Genomic DNA, 20,189 nt, shown 5'->3' on the forward strand with positions numbered 1-20,189 from the left:
ACTGATAGAAATACAGTTTGGAAAATAAGCACATCATGTCGTTTAAGAACATCTTGTTTTTAGGCGTTGACATTAAGCGTTTCTGAGGGAAACGCTTGCAAAAATCATCTTTTGGACGCGTAGAAACTGCATGAAAACGTTCTGGAAAGAAAAATTAAACGTGCACTAGCGCTTCCCTGAAGCAGGAAAACAATCGACGATCATTATGTTTTCATGTCGGTCACTGCTATAAATTCTATGGGAAAACGCTTGGAAAACGCACCGTTTACACACTCGAGAAAACTACAGGAAAACATTCAGAAAATACGCTGTTCACCTGTATTTCCCTGGGGCAGGAAAACATGATGTTTTTATAGCCTTCACCTCCAGAAATTCTGAAGGAAAACGCGTAAAAAATGAAACGTTCGTACGCTTGGGAAATTTATAGAAAAAAGTTTAGGAAAACAAGCTCTTCATAGGCATTTCCTAATGCTGCATAACATGCGATGAACTAAACATTCATGTTTTCCTTAAGTTTACCGGGGATGAACAGTGAATTTGCCATCCGTTTCAGAAATCAGAAAACGTTAGTGTAACGTTAACCTTATAGTAAGTTTTGGACAATCTTCCAGCCTCAGATATTATCTAACATACCAGTACCTATAGTGTAGTGAAGCTTTGTCTTATCTTCCCTAGTCTATAGTCTAGTCTATCTATAATTCAGTGTCAATGGATGTGTAGCTTCATGGAAGCTAAATCGGGCAGGTTTTCTTGTGAAAGAAATTAAGAAGTATACAAATAGAACTGATTAATTGCACTATTAAAATGTGATTAGAAATAGAAAACGCAATGCTTCTTAGAAAAAACGTTATTCACAGCACACTTTGCAATATTGTCACAGTTTTCCTTTTTCCGACTTGAAAGGTCTAGTTCTGATATCGCTGGTATTAAAGAGGCTATAGTTAGATTTTCCATGTATGTCTTTTCTAATAATTGTACCTCGTGTATTCTAATTAAGGGGGATTTACACATCATCGTAGTTCAGTACTTCGAAAACAGCATTATTATGCTGTTGCTATTATTTACAAAACACGAATTAAATTAAAATAATCATTACTTTATCTTACACTAACATCCTGAAAATTAACGTATACTTATTTTGTCTTATTTCTGGATAAAAGCCCGCGTCTTTCTTCTAAGGAATGAGGAGCATTCTCAAGAATGTGTAAATTGACTTGAACATTATAATATAATTAACATGTCATTCTGTGGAACATGGTCTATTTGTGTTGGTCGGCTAGGTGATTTCGCCTGTATCCATGCTCAGACGTTCCCGAGTGGGCTGAACTCTGGGTGCCGATGAACTTGCGCAGCATAACATTCTCCTGATCTTCTCCCTGAATTGCTTGTTTACCAGAGCGTACACAAACGGGTTGATTGCTGAATTGAACAGGACCAACGTGTTAGCAATGGCCATTGGGATGGGACCAGTGTCGTATAATGCAATGAACTGTATTGCATAGACAACTTCATTTATGCCCCAACAGATTCCAAATATGGCAGTGACAGCTACGACCATCAAGGTAACACGCTTTCGCACCCTCATGACACCCTGTGTACACAATTGCAAAAAGCAAGTTTAAATTGTGATAGCAATATTTGTATTAATCAAAACTGATAACAAAATTCTCGAACGTGATTGGTTATCAGCAGCCCGATTTGATCACTAATAAGACAGTGTACGCGCCATGCTTGTAATTGTACAATGTAAAAGGACAGTTTACGCGTCATGTCTTTGTTATTGGACAGTACGCGTCATTTTGCGCGCGTTGTTGTTGTGCATTTTGTTGAGTAAACTGTTATGTTTTTCAGTATTCACAATAACGTTTAGCCATTTCACCGGTAAAGTTTGTCTGTTTCTCAAATTTTGTCAAGTTTTGAGTAATTGGTAACAGGACTTCTTGTCGTCCAATTCAGTCTGTAATCAAACTCGTGATTAAACAAATCGGACTCCCGCTTCGCGGTCGTCCGATTTTGTTAATCACTCGTATGATTACAGACTGAATAAGACTCCACTCAGTCCTATTACCATTATTTAAAGCTATATATTTCAAAGTCGATCGTCAGATATCAAAGTCAATAGAAGTTCAAATCGTCTTACGTATCTTTAGTGTTCAATAGTATATCTCTCTCCTCCGCACACTTCTCTCCAGGCTCCCCCTCTCCCCATTTCACAGCCCGTACGAAACACGAAAGAGACCTCTGCGGAGGAGAGAGATAGTGTATACAAATATATTTTTTTTAACCTTAAAAAAAATGAATAGCCAAAAAAATATTGTTCTCAGAACAAATCACAGTTGCTCTTCTCAAGTAGAGAAACATGACGGAAAGAGGCACGGAAAACACATTTCTTGGATTCTTCACATAACACTTACCTGCTGTTTGTAGGTGAGTTGATTGTCGTTACTACCTTTGAACCACAAAGTGTGCACAACTTTAGAGTACAACCCAATCATCAGTGCCAAGGGAAGGAAAAACACAATATTCCATGTGGTGGTGTAGGCCCTTCCCATCCACTCCTCTGGGAAGAGATACATGCAGAGGTTACCGCTTTCCAATTTCACAACGTCTTTCACAATGAACATCGGGACAATGAGTAATACGGCGAACACCCAACTGGCGGGAATAATTACCTGAAATTATAAAATAAAGTATAAACTTCGCAACACTTTTAAACACTTTTAGTGCAAAAGTCGACTTTTGTCGAGTTTAGGAAAGTAAATGCACATGCCGACATGTTAGTAAATTAGGTATATTTTGATAAGTAGCCGAACAATACAAAGCAAATAACGTGTTAACCCAACTCAGACCGGGCTTTTTTGGATCTTTTCAGACCGAGAAAGGGGGAGGGGGAATTCCCCTCCCCACCCCCTCCGTAGCTTCCAGATTATTTAAGCAATCACAGTGAAACTTAGAGGATATATAGTATGTCCAAAAATCTATATTTTGATGTATGTCACATGGGATGCTGACATCACATCACGTGACAAATACATCATGATGTCAAAACAGCCGTCATCTTGGATCCGCCATCTTGGAAAGAAAACCGCCCAGAATTACTAAAAAGTACTCAAAATCCAAGAAACAATGTCATAAAACTCTAAAAAGGTGAAATTACAAATTTGGGAAAACATACATGCCCGTCAAAATGGCGTTGCCATGGTAAAATTAACTTCCCGACACAACCTATTCTACCGAATTATTCCCAGATAAATTTTAGATAAATTAGCAAAGTTTGGTAGCGATCAGTTGAATCTTTAAAAAGTTGTAAGCGTTCAAAGTCAGTGCGGGCACTCACCCCCGGTCTGGACAGGGTTAAATTCTTGGTGTAGAATTGGCGGTAAATAAGGAGGAAAATAATATTGATCAAAGCTCACCTCGCGGGTTTACTAAAGAGTTTTGCTAAGGAGTCTTCTAGCTTTTAAAATTTGGTGAATCCTTTACTGCGGCACCTTCCTCTTTTTGTTAACATGTGTCTAAACAACTATTGCGTTTTAACATAAGCCACCTGCAGTAGCTGAGTATTGGCAAACTCGCTGTCTCCCTCTTAGAAAAAAAAAATACCAGTAATCCCAATTTGTCCGTTACGCACCTTTAGTTTACGCTTGGTAAGTTTCCATTTGCTTCCATGAGGATACATTACTGCATAATATCGTTCAATGGCGATTGCAACGAAAGTCACAATCGAGGAAGCTCCTCCGATCCACGCGATATTTCCATCTGTCAGCAGTTTACATAGAACAGTACCAATCACGCCGTCTGGGTGGATAGAAGTGATATTGAAGAAAACCCTTGGGGCGATAAACACCGCGTACAGGATATCCGCTAAAGCCAGGTTTATAAGAAGATAATTGATGGGAGTCCTGTAATAATATATTAAAAAATAAATAAATAAATAAATAAATAAATAAATAATTACAGATAAAATAACTGAAATTGGGAGGCGCGTGGTTGTGTTAGTCATGCAAATGCGCACGAAATCCATAATGCCTTCAGACATTTCATGCACTTCCCTCTCTATTTTGTCATTTCTTAATTGCTAACTTTTACTCCACTCATTGTCTATTTTGAAGCAGTATCCAGAGAAGAAAAACTATTTCCTCTTTTATAAGTCATTTTCAATATACTTGGGGTAGGAAACGCAATAAGCGTCCTAACACTTCACCCCTAAAATTTAATTCTCCACACACCTTAGTTCTCGATTTCTCTTGATGATTGCACAGACGAGAGAGTTTCCAACGATATTTACAGCAACAAGTACGAAGAGTACCGTTGTTAAGGCAACACTAGTTGATTCTGACATGAGTAAACAGTGTCAGCGCTTGTTTCGTGACCTAGATAAAACAACATTAGGATGCGTGAATCTTTGATTACCTCTTATTATTAAAAGAAGAGAGATAGGGTAGAAGATGTGGAATAAGTTATAAGTCTACTGATGGGGAACAATGGCTAAATAAGTCATAAGGTAAAGGGTACGCGACAATAACTGAGCAATATTTGATTAGTCTTCCGATCCGCTGTTCCCTGAACTTATATAATGAATGCACGGATAGTTAATACCTCTGGTTACTTGCCAAAGTTAAAAAACATTGTCAAATATCTCATTTTCCTTTTTTCCCAGTGAAATCATAACTTATTGGCTGATCTTTGGCATTTCTCAAAGCTCGAGCGAAGCGCGCGCTTCAAATTGCAATGGCGAAGAATCAAGCTACCGGCGCTTACTAGCGTAAACAATAAACATTTATTGCATTTAATTTCACCAAAAATTAAGTTAAAAGAGTTATAGTTTCAAATTGTTCTTTATTTGTAACTCACGGAAATGATAAGAGTAATGCCACGAAGTTACTACTGAACTGAATTTCTTCACATAACTTTTTTATACTTTTTTAATGCACTTACTAATTTGAAGCCTAATATAAAATTTGTCAATTACTTGACGAAATATTTTCTGTATTTACGGACTAACTTTTAAAGCTTATGTATTTTTATTGAAAGCGAAATAATTCTTATCTGGCAATATTAATCTTTCGGTTTCTCAGTGACTTGATCATGCATTGAATCATGTACAATAAGAACAGGAGTGAGAAATTATCAAGTCGCAATTTCTTGTTCCATTGACACACCACTCAAGAGCTCCATGTTGCATATGTCGAAATAAGAAATGCAAATATTTAAGGAACTATTCGAAAGAATATATGTTTTCAAACATCTGTCAGAGGGGGGTGTAATTCGTGAATAGCTTTTTTTGTGATAAAATAATTATAATATAAATAAAGCCTGTTAAAGCTCTTGCTATCTTTAAAGTGTTTAAATTAATACAGCTTTTAAATACGTAACCCGGAAATATCACTTAGAGCAAAACCATTAGCATCATAGGAAATGTAATAGCCTCGTTAATTAACCCAATTATCACGCTTTGAGCTGCATGAACGTAAGTTAAGTCCTCATGCATGGGTATTTTGTAACCTGCGAATACAGCCGCCTCTCACGCTCCGATTAGTTACAGTACCTTTTCATGGACTTTCCTTGAATTTCTTAGGATGTAGACAAAGTCTTATCACCAACACGGCCCATGAGCTGCTAGGAATACTTTCTTATCAGAATAATAAATAAAAAGCAGATCTCTGTACAGAGTAAATGATGCATTACTCACTGTTTCATTTTCGAGGCGTCAAATAACGAACAACAACAAATTTTCGTTTCCTTCAGTAACTGAAGAGGAAAATTTAAAATGAATTTTGCAACCAATCCAAAAAGTGTATGATCATAGTGATTGAAAAATCGGATTTAAGAAACAATTAAAAGACAATTATAGTTTTTATACAGACTATAATACGGAACTAAATTCACTTAAACACACAGTCTGACGTTTCATCTAATGAGAAAAAAACCATAAGCTCCAAGCGGTGTGAAATTGTTTGACATGTTATGAAAACATAACATTTCAGTTTTGTAACAACTAATTTTTCATCAGCAGTTGTAATCATATTAGAAGCTCGCCCTTTTATTTATTTATTTATTTATTGTAAAAATATATATTTTCCCTTCAAGGTTTTACCTTCAATATGCTATACAGTCCTACCATAGTACTTGTGGTCGCAGATAAATGCCACTACTTTAATATCTTAAAGTGGTTTTCAATTGAGTGTCGAAAGTAATTCGTGTTTGCTTTGGTTTTGCATTACTACGCTTAGTGATTGGTTCAAATATCTCGCGCCACTGTCTTTATAATAGCCAATCAGAACTAACATCAAAACCAATCGTGACACGCTCACGTACGTTTTCCCGCGCTTCGTGCCTGCGGCATGTATTTCTTTCGAGCTTTGATTGGTTAACTGGATTGTTTGTATACTTTGTGATCGGTCTTCGTAATTTCTTTGTATTTGGTTTTACCTCACTCAATTGAAAACTGCCCAAAATTGCTGTAAATTTAATCGAATTAATGCAATTGAAAAACATTTTAAGACACATGGAGGTCAGAAAACAAAGAAAATCAGATAAGCAAGCATGTACTTTAAAATGCACATTAAAATTTTTCAAGCTCCATTTTTACTCGTGAATGTAATGAAACGAGTATGGTCATGGAATGTGATATGCAAATTTTCACTCGGTCAGTCGGTCGGTCGATGGGCTGTTAACTTTAATTTATGAATAATAATTTATCCATTAAATTATGGGCTGTTAACTTTAATTTATGAATAATAATTTATGCATTAAATTATAAATTATTTTCCTTTTTTTTTTTTTAAACTTTTTGTTTTACACTTCTGAGGTTTGAACCGGCGACTCCTAACATCAACTATGGTTTTGAAGACCAAACCCGTAACCGCTTGACCACTTGGGCCTACGTATCATTTGGGCTGAAAATTAGCATATAGGTTTCTTTGTGTTGTTCTTATCCCGCTGACCGATACCGTAGGTTCAAAGTTTAATGGCTTGTATGTATAAAAGCTTCTTCGAATGGCTCGATTTATAGCTCTTAAGAATTTCACATGACAAATAGAAGAAATAATCTTAGAGAAAATATGACAATCTTCGAAGCACTAAACTGATATTCCGTGTTTTGATGGAATTTTTAGATTTTGCAGGCACGAACTGTGGACTGCGACTGTGTTGGGTATTAAAAGGTTGATTTCAGGACAATTGTATGAATAAAGTCCAATTTTAGCAGTCTCTGAATGTTTTATAGTTCCAAGCGTATTGTATGATAATCGATAGTTATGATACGTAAATAATTTATCGTAAAAAAGCTCGCCAAACTGAAGAATTTTGTTGCCTTTTAATAATAATACTGTATAGTACTTGATTTGCATCTCTAATAGAGTCATAAAAAAGGAGAAAGAAAAAAAAAAGACGTCGTATAAAATTGTAAAATAGATTGCCGTAAAAAAAAAAAAAAATAATCGTACCAGCTGAGAATCGAACCCGAACCAATGGACTGTAGGGCCAATGCATTACCACTACACAACACGTTAGCAAGCTTGCAATTTATGGTAGAAATTAGTGTTATATAACGAAGGCTTTTGAATGGATTACCCGCGTCCGCTGTAAACACAAGGAACCAACGTGATCATATCTCCCTTCAAACAACTTCTATACTAACATGCCGCTCACAAAAAGACAGAATCATTTCATAGCTCTACACTAATACATTTAGTATTCTCATTCACGAGTGGGCAAACAAAGCGCCTTTGATTTGAATAAGAGTAACCAAGTTTGGTGGTTAGCACTTGAATGATTTGGAAATAACGCTTCTTCAAAGTTGAAGCGAGCTTATAGCTTCGACCAAAAGGGTCACCAAGATATTCATTTTTTAGTAATTAATGTTGTAGATAGTTAAGCCTCCTGCAATTGGTATTTTTGACAGTACAGTGTATATGTAACATTTTGTGTTACTTTTCTATATTTCATTGGTTCGATTCGATTCCGTGTTCATTTATGCGATTTGAAGCCTACGTGCAAGAGTAGTTTTGAATTCGCACAGGGCCTATAACCTTTACATGGAGCAAATAATTTATCTAGATGCTGTTTTGCAGGTAAAGGTTGTATAATACTGACAAAATTCAATCATGAACTTACCGTCCGCCTGAAACAACGTGTATCTGAAATCATACATAAAGGGGCTATGCAATTTTTAACATAGATTTAGATGGAGGAACAAGAAATATCCCAGTGACATTGCAATTGGATGGCCTTAATGGCGCAATTTGCAATTTGAAATTCGCTAGCAAATTACTGGGGTATTCTAGAAAATTTTCACGTGGGAGCATTCAAAAAAGGAACTTAATTCTTGATGGTTTGATCGTGTTAAGGAAAATATAGGCATTACTTTCAAGGAAATCATATTTGGGCTTCCTAATAGGCTGATATAATAAATTATCTTATTATACTCGGGAAACTATGTATTTGGGAATCTAGAAAAGCTTGACTGTATTTTCTCTGATTTTACTATTTATATGTGTTTATATTAAATTTAAGTTAGAAACCAAGAAATATATAGTGAAAAAGAATAGAAGGTATGAAATTTTCAGAAAAAAAAGATTGGATGCAATTTTGGCAAAACCTTTGTAGATTTTTTGTGCCTACTGCGTAGTGTGTCGTAATAATATGTTGTGTGTACGTACATGTTATGTGTCACGATTTCTCTTATCTTATGGAAAAATAATTTATTAGCTGTTTGCGCGTGGTATACAAAGTTGTAAACTGTATAAATAATGATTATTGTAATTTTGTAGTCATGCAAAGAGAAACTGTTAATAAAAATAATAAAAAAAGTCGGATACTTATTCTACATTTTTGTCAGTTGCTCACGAGGAAAATTTGTGGTTCGCAAAATGAAGGGAAAGAATCGAAGAAAATCCCGAAAATATGGCCACGAGATAGAAAAACCTTGTTGTGCTACAGATCGTCCAATATTTCATAAACACTTCTACAAGTTTCATTTTGATTTTGTGTGATTTTTTGCACGAACGCCGAAGTACTTTGCACAAAATCACGCCGGTTTTTGCATCTTTAAAATGGAGAACATTCTAACAAGTGCTGTGCGCTAGATATTCAAGCTGAACTATGTTTTTTGGAAAGCAGATGTTATCAGCGCTTGATAGCCGTAGAAAATAATTTGATGAAATGTCTCATTGCTACTGTGTGGTGGATAACTGTTTTGTTTATATAAAATATGATTTATTTTGAGTCAACCAACTTAATCACAATGACATCGATCGTCGTTACACAAAAGAGATCTTATACGAAACCATGACGGCGACTGCAACGAGAACGTCGCCAAACAAAAAGTTAAATGAGCAGTACAATAGCCTAGCGCGTGCGTTTTTCCATTTTGGCACACTTATTTGTCGTCCTCTGCAAGTCAACGACGTGAAATGACTAAATTCTGTGGAGTTAGGAGAACGTGAACCAAAATGGAAATTATTCTTGTTTCTAGTTTGAATTTGATAATGCACTTACATATATATACTATTAAGCTAGAGATTTGTTCTGACACCAGTGAACGCACAAAAAACAAGAATAGTTGCAAGATGGGCTATATAGATGGCTAAGTAAATTCATAATTTTTTTACTCTAGCCTCAATTTGTTCATGATGAACCACAGATTTAGAAACATAACCATATCTATTCTGAAAATGGACCAGTGTATGATATTAATCTTGAGAAAGATTCTTGGCGTCGCTAACGTCTCGCGAAGCGTGTCTCAAGAAATCATAAACTCGATATCATTCAGTTCCTTGAGTAGCCCTTTAAACTGGGAAGTGAAAGCAGTTTCATTTTTTTTTACGGTTGTTACAATTTCTTTAATTTTTACTGACACTTACCCTTAATGGGATTGACAGTGTTTTAAATATTACTTTTAAACCAATATTAAAATGTGTTAACAAACATATTTGGCAGTACTTACATTCTGGTGTAAACTACGAACATCTTATACTGATATACTGTCACCTGATACTGAATTTGGAATTGGCTTTTATCTTTTTTCGCTTATTTTCAGCCAGGGAAAACGTTGTCTGTCATTAACTGGTTAGAAAAAAATCCCTAGCCTTGGCTATTGCTCTTTTTCCTCCAACTTTCCTCGCCGTCAGCAGTCAGCAGATGTTTTGTTTCATACAATATCGTATTCTCGTTTCTAATTGGTTCTCGCGCGATGGTGTGTGTTGTAAATTGCAGCTGTCTAATTAAAACTATTTACCAAATATTGGATAGGTGATATCATCTCAACATGAACTTTCACTCGCAGGTTCTTGTTTCGTGCTGTTTTCATACTGTTCCTAAAACCGATGCTTTTTTTAGTAGTTATTGGCGTTTCGCTTAACATATCCGTATTCATATGGTTAGTTGCATGTCAAAGACCTCGTGTTGCACAATACAATAGAGCGTATTAAGTTAGGGAACCCTTATTCCATCAACAATGCTAATTTTCTTATTTTATCACCGTGTTTGCTTCAGCTCCTCGGTTTATCTGACCAGAATGCTTTTCTTCCTTCTACCCGATAACAATGGCAACAAGGATAAGACAAAGTCACACGATGTTAAAGAAAAAGTGAACAACGCTTTCCCCAATGCACTCGGGGCCGTTTTTCTTTCAAATATCATTCGATAGGAAATGTTACCCTTTTCACATGGCTACAGAAATGATATTAAAATCCTTTTCTGTTACCCTTTATAAATCGACCGTTCGGTGGATCTGTTTGAGATATTTTTTTACGTGCATTTTTAATGCCTACTGTAAATGAGAGTTTTAACTTACCCCTTTCTAAAATCCAACTCATCTTTAGGTGCTCAGAGTACGTTTTATTTGAATGACTGAAAGAAGATACCTAAATGAGAGGTTTAACCTACCCTTTTCTAAACTCCAAGTTTTCTTTCGGTGCTTAGAGTACGTGTTTATTTAAATGACTGTAAACACCAAAAGAAGAGCACTGCTAAAGCTTCGTGATTCTGATTTTAGAGATGAATCTTTAACTAAGCGCCATTTTGATGACGTGGTGATGCGTCGCGTTGGTACTCGCTTAATTAAGTCCTTTACCACTGATCTAGTTCTATGTAGAATCCTGTATACAAACTTCATGGATTTTATATGACATTATAACAGAAACAAGATTAATTAAAAACGGCTACACTAGCGGGAATAGAGGATCATGTACTATTGTTGTTTCAACAATGGATGTATCAGACACGACTGTTGGTTGTCAATTTCAATTGATATGTACACGAAAAAAAAGGACCTTATTTACGGATACTTTGCCGTGTTTCAGTCTTTTCTATGTTAAACCGTATTTAGTATTTTAAAAACACTTAAAAAGCCAATTAGTGCAACAGCAGCTAATTATCCGAAAACAATATGTTGACTCAATTGATGTTCATGTCGTATCCGTGATCACAAAAACGCGTGCGTTTTGTTCCGTTTTTACTTTCGAAGTTTCTGTTTATTAAGTTTTAGTAATAACCTTCGTCTTGTTTAATGACTGGAGCGCAATTACTTAGAGTCCCGCGGGTGTGGCATTTGTTTAAAGTGTTACATTTTGTCAGGAGTTAATATAGCTTTTCTTTGCTTTAATATAGCTTTTCGATCTCCATCACACGTGACTACGTCGTGAGACAAACGAAAAATAATAATTTATTATTGTACTCTACCACGATGAATAACCACAACATTTTTTACGATATTAAGACTAACCAAGTTTGGTGGTTAGCTTGAAATTCAATCATGAACGTACCGTCCGCCTGAAACTACGTGTATCTGAAATCATAAATAAAGGGGCTATGCAATTTTTAACATAGATTTAGATGGAAGAAAAAGAAATATTCCAGTGACATTACAATTGGACGGCCTTAATGTCGCAATTTGCAATTTGAAATTCGCTAGCGAATTACTCGGATATTCCAGAAAATTTTCACATGGTAGCATTCAAAAAAGGAGCTTAATTCTTGGTGGTTTGATCGTGTTAAGGAAAATGTAGGCATTACTTTCAAGGAAATCATGCTTGGGCTTCCTAATAGGCTGATATATAATAAATTATCTTATTATACTCGGGAAACTATGCATTTGGGAAACTAAAAAAGCTTGACGGTATTTTCTCTGATTTTAAGCCTGGTTTTCACTAGCGACGCAAGCACAAGCGCAAGCACAAGCGCAAGGATCAACATTTTTCCTTTTCTTGTGCTTGCGCTTATTCTTGCGTTCGTGTGAAAACGAAACATCGCATAAGCACAAGAAAATTGTTTACTTCTGGCCTTGTCTAGCCAATCAAAGCACTCGTTCCAAATTCCGCCGTGTCTGAGCATTTAAATAAAGTGCGGAAGCCGCGCTTGATTTTGATGAAAAAAATGTCCAAGTTGTTCGGAAAGGTGTAGGGAATTTAAATAATAATATTTAAGATTTCTATGGCGCAAATTAACATGTAAATATGACCAAATGCGCCATACAAATATATAGAAAAAAAATTAAAAAAAAAATAAAACAAAAAGGCAAAAGCGTGGGCTTGAGTAGTGAAAAAAAAAAAAAACTGGAGATGACTGCTTTTTTTTCTTTTAAAAGTATCTAAAACCCCAGATAATTCGTTTCCTCCTTTTTTTTGTGGTAGCTTTTGCTTTCTTTGTCGCAAGAGCTGAGGAGACTTGTGCTTGTGCTTATGTCAACGTTCGTTTTCACTTGGCACAAACTGCTTATGCTTGCGTTTGTGTTTGTGCTTGTGCTTGCGTCGCTAGTGAAATTCAGGCTTTACTATTTATATATGTTTCTGAATTAATTTAAATGAAAGTTAAGTTAGAAACCACGAAATATATAGTAAAACAGAATCGAAGGTATGAAATTTTCAGGAGAAGATTGGATGCAATTTTGGCAAAACCTTTGTAGATTTTTTGTGCCTTCTGTGTAGTGTGTACATGTCGTAATATATGTTGTGTGTGCGTGCGTGTTAAGTGTCACGGATTCTCTTTATCTTATGGAAAAATAAGTTTAATGAGCAGTACAATAGCCTAGCGCGTGCGTTTTCCATTTTGGCACACTTATTTGTCGTCCTCTGCAAGTCAACGACGTGAAATGACTAAATTATGCGGAGTACGTAAGGAGAACGTTAACCACCATGGGAATTATTCTTGTTTCTAGTTTGAATTTGATAATGCACTTACATGTATATACTATTAAACTAGAGATTTGTTCTGACACCAGTGAACGCACTAAAAACAAGAATAGTTGCAAGATGGGCTATATAGATTGTTTAGTAAATTTATAATTTGTTTTTACTCTAGCCTCAATTTGTTCACGATGAATCACAGATTTAGAAACATAACCATATCTATACTGAAAATAGACCAGTGTATGATATTAATCTTGAGAAAGATTCTTAGCGTCGCTAACGTCTGCGAAGCGTGTCTCAAGAAATCATAAACTCGATATCATTCAGTTCCTTGAGTAGCCCTTTAAACTGGGAAGTGAAAGCAGTTTCATTTTTTTACGGTTGGTACGATTTGTTTAATTTTTACTAACACTTACCCTAAATGGGATTGACAGTGTTTTAAATATTACTTTTAAACCAATATTAAAATGTGTTAACAAACATATTTGACAGTACTTACATTCTGGTGTAAACTACGAACATCTTATACTGATATACTGTCACCTGATACTGAATTTGGAATTGGCTTTTATCTTTTTTCTCTTATTTTCAGCCACGGAAACGTTGCCTGTCGTTAACCGGTTAGAAAAAAATCCCTAGCCTTGGCTATTGCTCGTTTTTCTCCTACTTCCCTCGCCGTCAGCAGTCAGCCGGTGTTTTGTTTCATAGAATATCGTATTCTCGTTTCTAATTGGTTCTCGCGCGATGGTGTGTGTTGTTAATGGCAGCTGTCTAATTAAAACTATTTACCAAATATTGGATCGGTGATATCATCTAAACATAAACTGCACCTCGCACGACATGGGTTCTTATTTCGTGCTGTTTTCAAACTGTTCCCAAAACCGATGCTTTTTTAGTAGTTATTGGCGTTTTCGCTTAACATATCCGTATTCATATGGTTAGTTGCATGTCAAAAGACCTTGTGCTGCACAATACAATAGAGCGTATTAAGTTGTCATAGTGAATTCTTATTACATCAACAATGCTAATTTTGTTATTTTATCACTGTGTTAGCTTCAGCTCCTCGGTTTATCAGACCAGAATGCTTTTCTTCCTTCTACCCGATAACAATGGCAACAAGGATAAGACAAAGTCACACGATGTTAAAGAAAAAGTGACAACGCTTTCCCCAATGCACTCGGGGCCGTTTTTCTTTCAAATATCATTCGATAGAAAATGTTACCCTTTTCACATGGCTACAGAAATGATATTAAAATCCTTTTCTTAATTTACCCTTTATAAATCGACCGTTCGGTGGATCTGTTTGAAATATTTTTATACGTGCATTTTTAATACGTACTGTAAATGAGAGTTTTAACCTACCCTTTTCTAAAATCCAACTCTTCTTTCGGTGCTCAGAGTACGTTTTATTTGAATGACTGAAAGAAGATACCTAAATGAGAGGTTTAACCTACCCTTTTCTAAACTCCAAGTTTTCTTTCGGTGCTTAGAGTACGTGTTTATTTAAATGACTGTAAACACCAAAAGAAGAGCACTGCTAAAGCTTCGTGATTCTGATTTTAGAGATGAATCTTTAACTAAGCGCCATTTTGATGACGTGGTGATGCGTCGCGTTGGTACTCGCTTTATTAAGTCCTTTACCACTGATCTAGTTCTATGTAGAATCCTGTATACAAACTTCATGAATTTTATATGACATATGATAATAGAAACACGATTAATTAAAAACGGCTACACTGGCGGAAATAAAGGGATCATGTACTATTGTTGTATCAACAAAGGGTGTATCAGACACGACTGTTGGTTGTCAACTTCAGTTAATATGTACACGAAAAAAGGATTTTTTTACGAAGAATTTGCCGTGTTTCAATCTTTTCTACGTTAAACCGTATTAAGTACTTTTATAAACACTTAAAAAGCCAACAGCAGCTAATTATCCGAAAACAAAATGTTGACTCAAGTGATCTTCATGCCGTATCCGTGATCACAAAAACGCGTGCGTTTTGTTCTTTTTTAACTTTCGAAGTTTCTGTTTATAAAGTTTTAGTAATAACCGTCGTCTTGTTTAATTACTGGAGCGCAATTACTGAGAGTTCCGCAGGTGTGGCAATTCTTAAAAGTGTTACATTTTGTCAGAAGTTAATATAGCTTTTGGATCACCTCACTGAATTAGTTCCGCGCCGAACTCACGGTCGCTGTCCACTTCAATAAGATTAATTAACAATCTGTTGATTGCTGACTCATCGCGTTTAAGTTTGAATACATTTGCTGACACATCCAGTATTGTAATTGATGTTCAGTTTAATATTTAATTTGTATAAGGTGCAATCAGGCGGGAGCAAGCCGCTCTTTAACACTTCAAAATTTATGAGCTATTCACTAGTCTTAATTGCATTCGGTTGTTTTAACTTGGTGTAATTTCAGTGGAACCTCTTTTCTGCTATATAACGAAAACTTTTAGCAAGAAACTGTAGATTTAAGTTTGAATTTTTATTAGGTTGCGCCACCCTCAAAGGGCCTTGTAATTACTTCTCACTTTGGTGTTAGCGCACTAAATTTTATTAAACACTTTTTTAGAAGAACGCGTGAAATTTGGCTGAGCCTGAGGATGTTTTATCTTAGCCCTTACTTTTTTTTTAAAATTTGGGGCAAATCTCAGCCTCAGCGTTCTTATGAAGATGGTACTTTTAAAAAGAGTGTATTCTAATGACAATAGACGCATGTAGAAATCGTATGCATTCACACTTGTTATGCTTTTCAAATACATTTTTTCGATTAAATTTTGATTAAGGTCTCGAATAAACTGCTGTCGGAACAAAGCCGAGTTGCTGCTGTTGCTGCCCGTTCAGTTCGTGGCTAGAGCTCAGTACTCCAAAGTTTAATGTACAGCTTTTCCTTGCATGCGAGGGCTCCGTTTGAGTCTAATTTTTCCCGCAAGTGTCCTTGCAGTTATTTCGTTATTACGCATGCAAAGTTCGCCCATTCCTCTCTTCGTACAGATAGAATAAACCTACCGTTGCCTTTTTTTTTGAAAAAATGCAAACGAAGTATGTTCAATATGAACCTGGCAGTGAGATTTAATGACAGCAGTCAGACGGATGTGAAAATATTACGAAAACTCTAAAATTAAAAACATGGCGAAGTACAAAACATTATTGGTCAGTGCCAACTTCAACATAGGCAAGTTGCATTTGTATTTTTTCTGGCTTAAAAAAAATAACCGCTTTCTTTTCATCGTGACATTGCAGGTGTTAAACATAATGACCTCTGTCGCTTTCTTTTTTCAATTTATTTTTTATGGCGTTTTTTCCCTTGTTACTTTTCAAACACGAATCAAAGAGCAAGCAGGTAGCAAGCCGTTATGTACATCAACTGGATCAAGGTGTCTCGCACTTTTAATGTGCTGCAGTTTGCAACTTCTCGTTAAGTGCTTCTTAAATACAAAAACGCTTGAAACATCGCATTTGCTTAATGGCTCTGGTTTCAAGTCGAATTTTCCTTGCTTAGATATTATTTAGCAATCTCTTACTGGAAATTCACTGGACGTTAATACATTTTAAATGTGTTCTTAGAATGGTTTGAAACGAGATGACAAATTTTGGTATGGAGCCTTCAGTTTTAGATTTTGGAATGCGTTGAAAATACTTAAAGCAGGTGAAATAAGAAAACTACAAAATCAAAATTGTTATTACTGCTGAAACGGTGAAAAGTTTAGAGAAAATTAGTATTAAACTAGTGGTAACCACAGGTAAGAAAGTGCGGGCCTCTATGCAGTTAAGAGAAGGTACTGGGAGGGAAGTGTTTTTAAATCACTGGACAAAAGAAAATTATTCCGAGTAAACTCGAGTAACGCCTCACGCTTAAGTCACGAATGTTTTTTATCGTTTCCTATAGCCGCGAACCAATCAGAATTGTTTTTTTGATTGACAGTTTTGCGAAGTGTAGTCAAGCACGCGGTGTGAATTGAGATGTGATTTTCCTCCGTCGGCAAACTCGCTTTGTTGTCAGTGTTATAAGGAATTTCTCGAGAATAACCGTTGTTGGAATCAAGAAAACTACAAAATCAAAATTGTTATTACTGCTGAAACGGTCAAAAGTTTAGAGAAAATTAGTATTAAATAATATGCCACGCCGAATTTCCTTTCTTGGGATCTTGGAGCGTAATAAAGTGATAAACTCTAGCATGAACCTTTTATAAAATACATTCACATTCAATCTTGTACCGCAGATAAAAAATAATCATATCTTTACTAACGTCTGTGTAGCACGTTTCAAGAAATCATAAACGCGATATCTTTTAGTTTCTTAAAATAGTAATACAAACTGGCAATTGAAATCAATATCATTTTTTTTTTTAAGTGGTCACTTTTTTTTATTTTTACTGACACTTACTCTTAAATGGGATTGACAGTGTTAACAAACATACTTGACAGTACTTAGATTCCTAGTGCAAACTACGGCCATAATTATTATGGAAGTAGATTAAAAAACGGGTTCTCCTGATACAAAATTTCCTTTTTCCTTTTATCTGATTTTCAGCCACTGGAAACGCAACGTGTCGTTAATTGGTAAGGTAAAAATCATTACTTTTGGCTATTATGCGTTTCCCTTCGACTTTCCTCGCCGTTGGCAGTCAGCAGGTGTTTTGTTTCAAAATGTACCGTACATTAATAACAGAATAGTCATTTCTGATTAGCTCTCGCGCCGTGGTGTGCACGTTTAATTACAGTTGTCTAGTATTAACAATTTATTAAATATTAGATGTTTTATATGTTCAAAATGTAGCCACTCGCGCGTCATCAACGTGCACTTAAATGGGTTCTCGTTTCCTGCTGTTTCCAGTTTATGTTTCCATAAACTTCGCAAAGCTGGTGTATCTGAAACCGCGTGTGCCTGGTTTGAAAGCTACTTGTCACAACGTACACAAGTAGTCAAGATCCAGAATACCTTATCCCACCCCTTACCCGTAACGGTAGGGGTACCGCAAGGATCCATCTTGGGGCCGGTACTGTTTACATTATATGTAAATGACCTCCTTCAGGTCCCAAAACATTGCAAAGCACTCGGCTATGTGGATGATACCAAACTCTTCCTTGGGTTCCCCTCCAACCAACTGCACGAAATCATCTCTGCTGTTAACGATGATCTTAATGAAATTTCAAGTTGGTGCTGTAGAAATTCCCTGCTCATCAATCCTGATAAAACAAAACTTCTGTTTGTGGGAGTCCCACAACTCATGAGGACTTTACCTGCCACTCTACCATCCGCGACATTATTAGGAACAGAAATCAAGCCAGTAACTGTTGCAAAGGATTTAGGAGTGTATATTGACTCCCATCTGAATTATAATGAACATATCACTAAAACCGTTTCAGACTGCATTCATAAACTAACTAGAGTTAACAGGATAAAGCACCTTTTGGACCAGAAAACCCTGATCTTTCTCATAAATGCCTTTGTATTTAGCAAGTTGTTCTATTGTTCGACGGTTTGGAGTAACACAACCAAAGAGAATGTGGGAAAACTCCAGTCAGTTTAAAACTATGCTTGTAGGATCGTAGCTGGCTTAAGAAAGTACGATCACATTTCAGGGACCCTGAAATCCCTTCAATGGCTTAGTGTAAAAGATAAATTGCTTTTTAACGACCTAGTAATGGTAAGGAAATGTTTAAATAATGCCACTCCAAGCTATCTTCGTTTTCAGCGACGTTCAATAACACACACACGTAACACCAGGCAGAAAAACGATCTTGAGCTGCCGAAGTGTAGACTAAAGACAGGGCAGAGATCTTTTGCCTACCGTGGAGCGAAGCTCTTTAATAACTTGCCTAAGAACATTAGAGAGACAAATGACCTGAACCTTTTTAAAAAGAGAATTTTTAAACATATTTTAAATTTGTAAATGCCCCTTTAACTGTAATGTATATAATTTTAATTGCAAATTTTTTCATTTCAACAATACCCCTTTTTTTCTGATTTTTTTTTTCTTTTTTCTTCTTTATTGTAGATATTTCTATCTTTTATCTTTTTAATTTCTGTATGGCGGAAGAGCCCCCAAGGGGGAGCTATGCAATAAAGTATGTATGTATGTATGTATGTATGTATGTATGTATACTGTTCATAAAATCGATGCTTTTTTAGTAGCCATTGGCGTTTTCAACTAAACAATATTGCCTCGTGTTGCACAAAACAGCAGGGAGTATTAAAAGGTTTTACAATACACCTCAATTCCATCAAAAACGCGATTTTTTTTTTCATCAAGGAGAAGAAAGTTATGAGCTCTTTTTTTGTAAGAACAAAACAATCTGTTTTTCATAAAGGACAAAAACCATTTAAAAAAGAAATAGGTGTTAAATATTTCCATGTTATCACTAATTAAATTCTCAGCCAGACGTCGCTTGAGACAATTTAAATTCAAATTTTGGCCATTTTGCTTTAATCCTCGTTTGCAGAATTCTGCACTCTATTTGAATGAGAATGGCAACAGGATCGATAAAGCAAAGTTGCACAAATAGGGTAATAAAAAAATGAACATCGCCTTTTCCACTCGGGGAAATTTTTCCAGACATAATTTGATAATTAATGACCCTTTTACTGACATGCTTACACAAATGATATAGTGTCTTTTTTTTTCTCCATGAATAAATATATTTTTTCTTAAATTCAAGAACGTTTTAAATACCTAAACGATTGTTTTACTTACCCTTCTGTATATTTCAACTCTTCTTGTATTTGAATGACTCAAAACAGTAAAAAGATAGCACAGATATGGCTTTTTTTCATTGTAGCGTTATTTTAGAGACGAAGCCATAGCCATTTTGATGACTTTGAACGGTGCATTGCGTTGATGCAAGCTTATATATCATGAACTCATTTACCCACAATCTATTTTGTTTTAGAATCCTGTATTTGTAATTGAAATTTTAACAGGAACAAGATTAATTAAAAACGCCTACACTGACGATAACGGAGAGAATTGGTATTAACAAAACAAAAATAAATTCTATTAAACAAAAATAAAAATGACGCATGTTCAATATAAGCTTGGCAGTGATAATT

The 20,189-nt window shown here is 35.7% G+C and overlaps 1 protein-coding gene across 4 annotated transcripts; it reads right to left on the reverse strand.

Annotated features, from left to right (window-relative positions):
• Positions 1 to 1,136: 1,136 nt before the first annotated feature.
• LOC144634063 (pyroglutamylated RF-amide peptide receptor-like) lies at positions 1,137 to 19,995 on the reverse strand. Of its 4 annotated transcripts, none has more exons than XM_078493015.1 (5): positions 19,834 to 19,995; positions 4,230 to 4,373; positions 3,632 to 3,902; positions 2,415 to 2,672; positions 1,137 to 1,591 (listed from the first exon to the last, which is right to left on the reverse strand). In XM_078493015.1, exons 2-5 carry the CDS (start codon positions 4,340 to 4,342, stop codon positions 1,277 to 1,279), a joined length of 957 nt encoding a protein of 318 aa, XP_078349141.1. In that variant the 5' UTR covers positions 4,343 to 4,373; positions 19,834 to 19,995; the 3' UTR covers positions 1,137 to 1,276. The 4 variants fall into 4 exon arrangements, with proteins under 4 accessions (XP_078349141.1, XP_078349140.1, XP_078349138.1 ...); XM_078493014.1 differs by lacking the exon at positions 19,834 to 19,995 and adding an exon at positions 13,630 to 13,796; XM_078493012.1 differs by lacking the exon at positions 19,834 to 19,995 and adding an exon at positions 9,950 to 10,063.
• Between the last annotated feature and the right edge of the window lie 194 nt (positions 19,996 to 20,189).

Source organism: Oculina patagonica, chromosome 12 (assembly GCF_052425735.1).
Source record: "Oculina patagonica isolate OP01 chromosome 12, crgOcupat, whole genome shotgun sequence".
NCBI lineage: Eukaryota > Metazoa > Cnidaria > Anthozoa > Scleractinia > Oculinidae > Oculina > Oculina patagonica.

Excerpts from the sequence above, each read along its gene's own strand:
- LOC144634063 (XM_078493015.1), bottom strand. The coding sequence starts at position 4,342 with ATGTCAGAATCAACTAGTGTTGCCTTAACAACGGTACTCTTCGTACTT. Across the intron at positions 3,903-4,229 it reads AAGAGAAATCGAGAACTAAG|GACTCCCATCAATTATCTTC; the intron begins GTGTGTGGAGAA and ends ATATTATTACAG. Across the intron at positions 2,673-3,631 it reads TTACCAAGCGTAAACTAAAG|GTAATTATTCCCGCCAGTTG; the intron begins GTGCGTAACGGA and ends TTATAATTTCAG.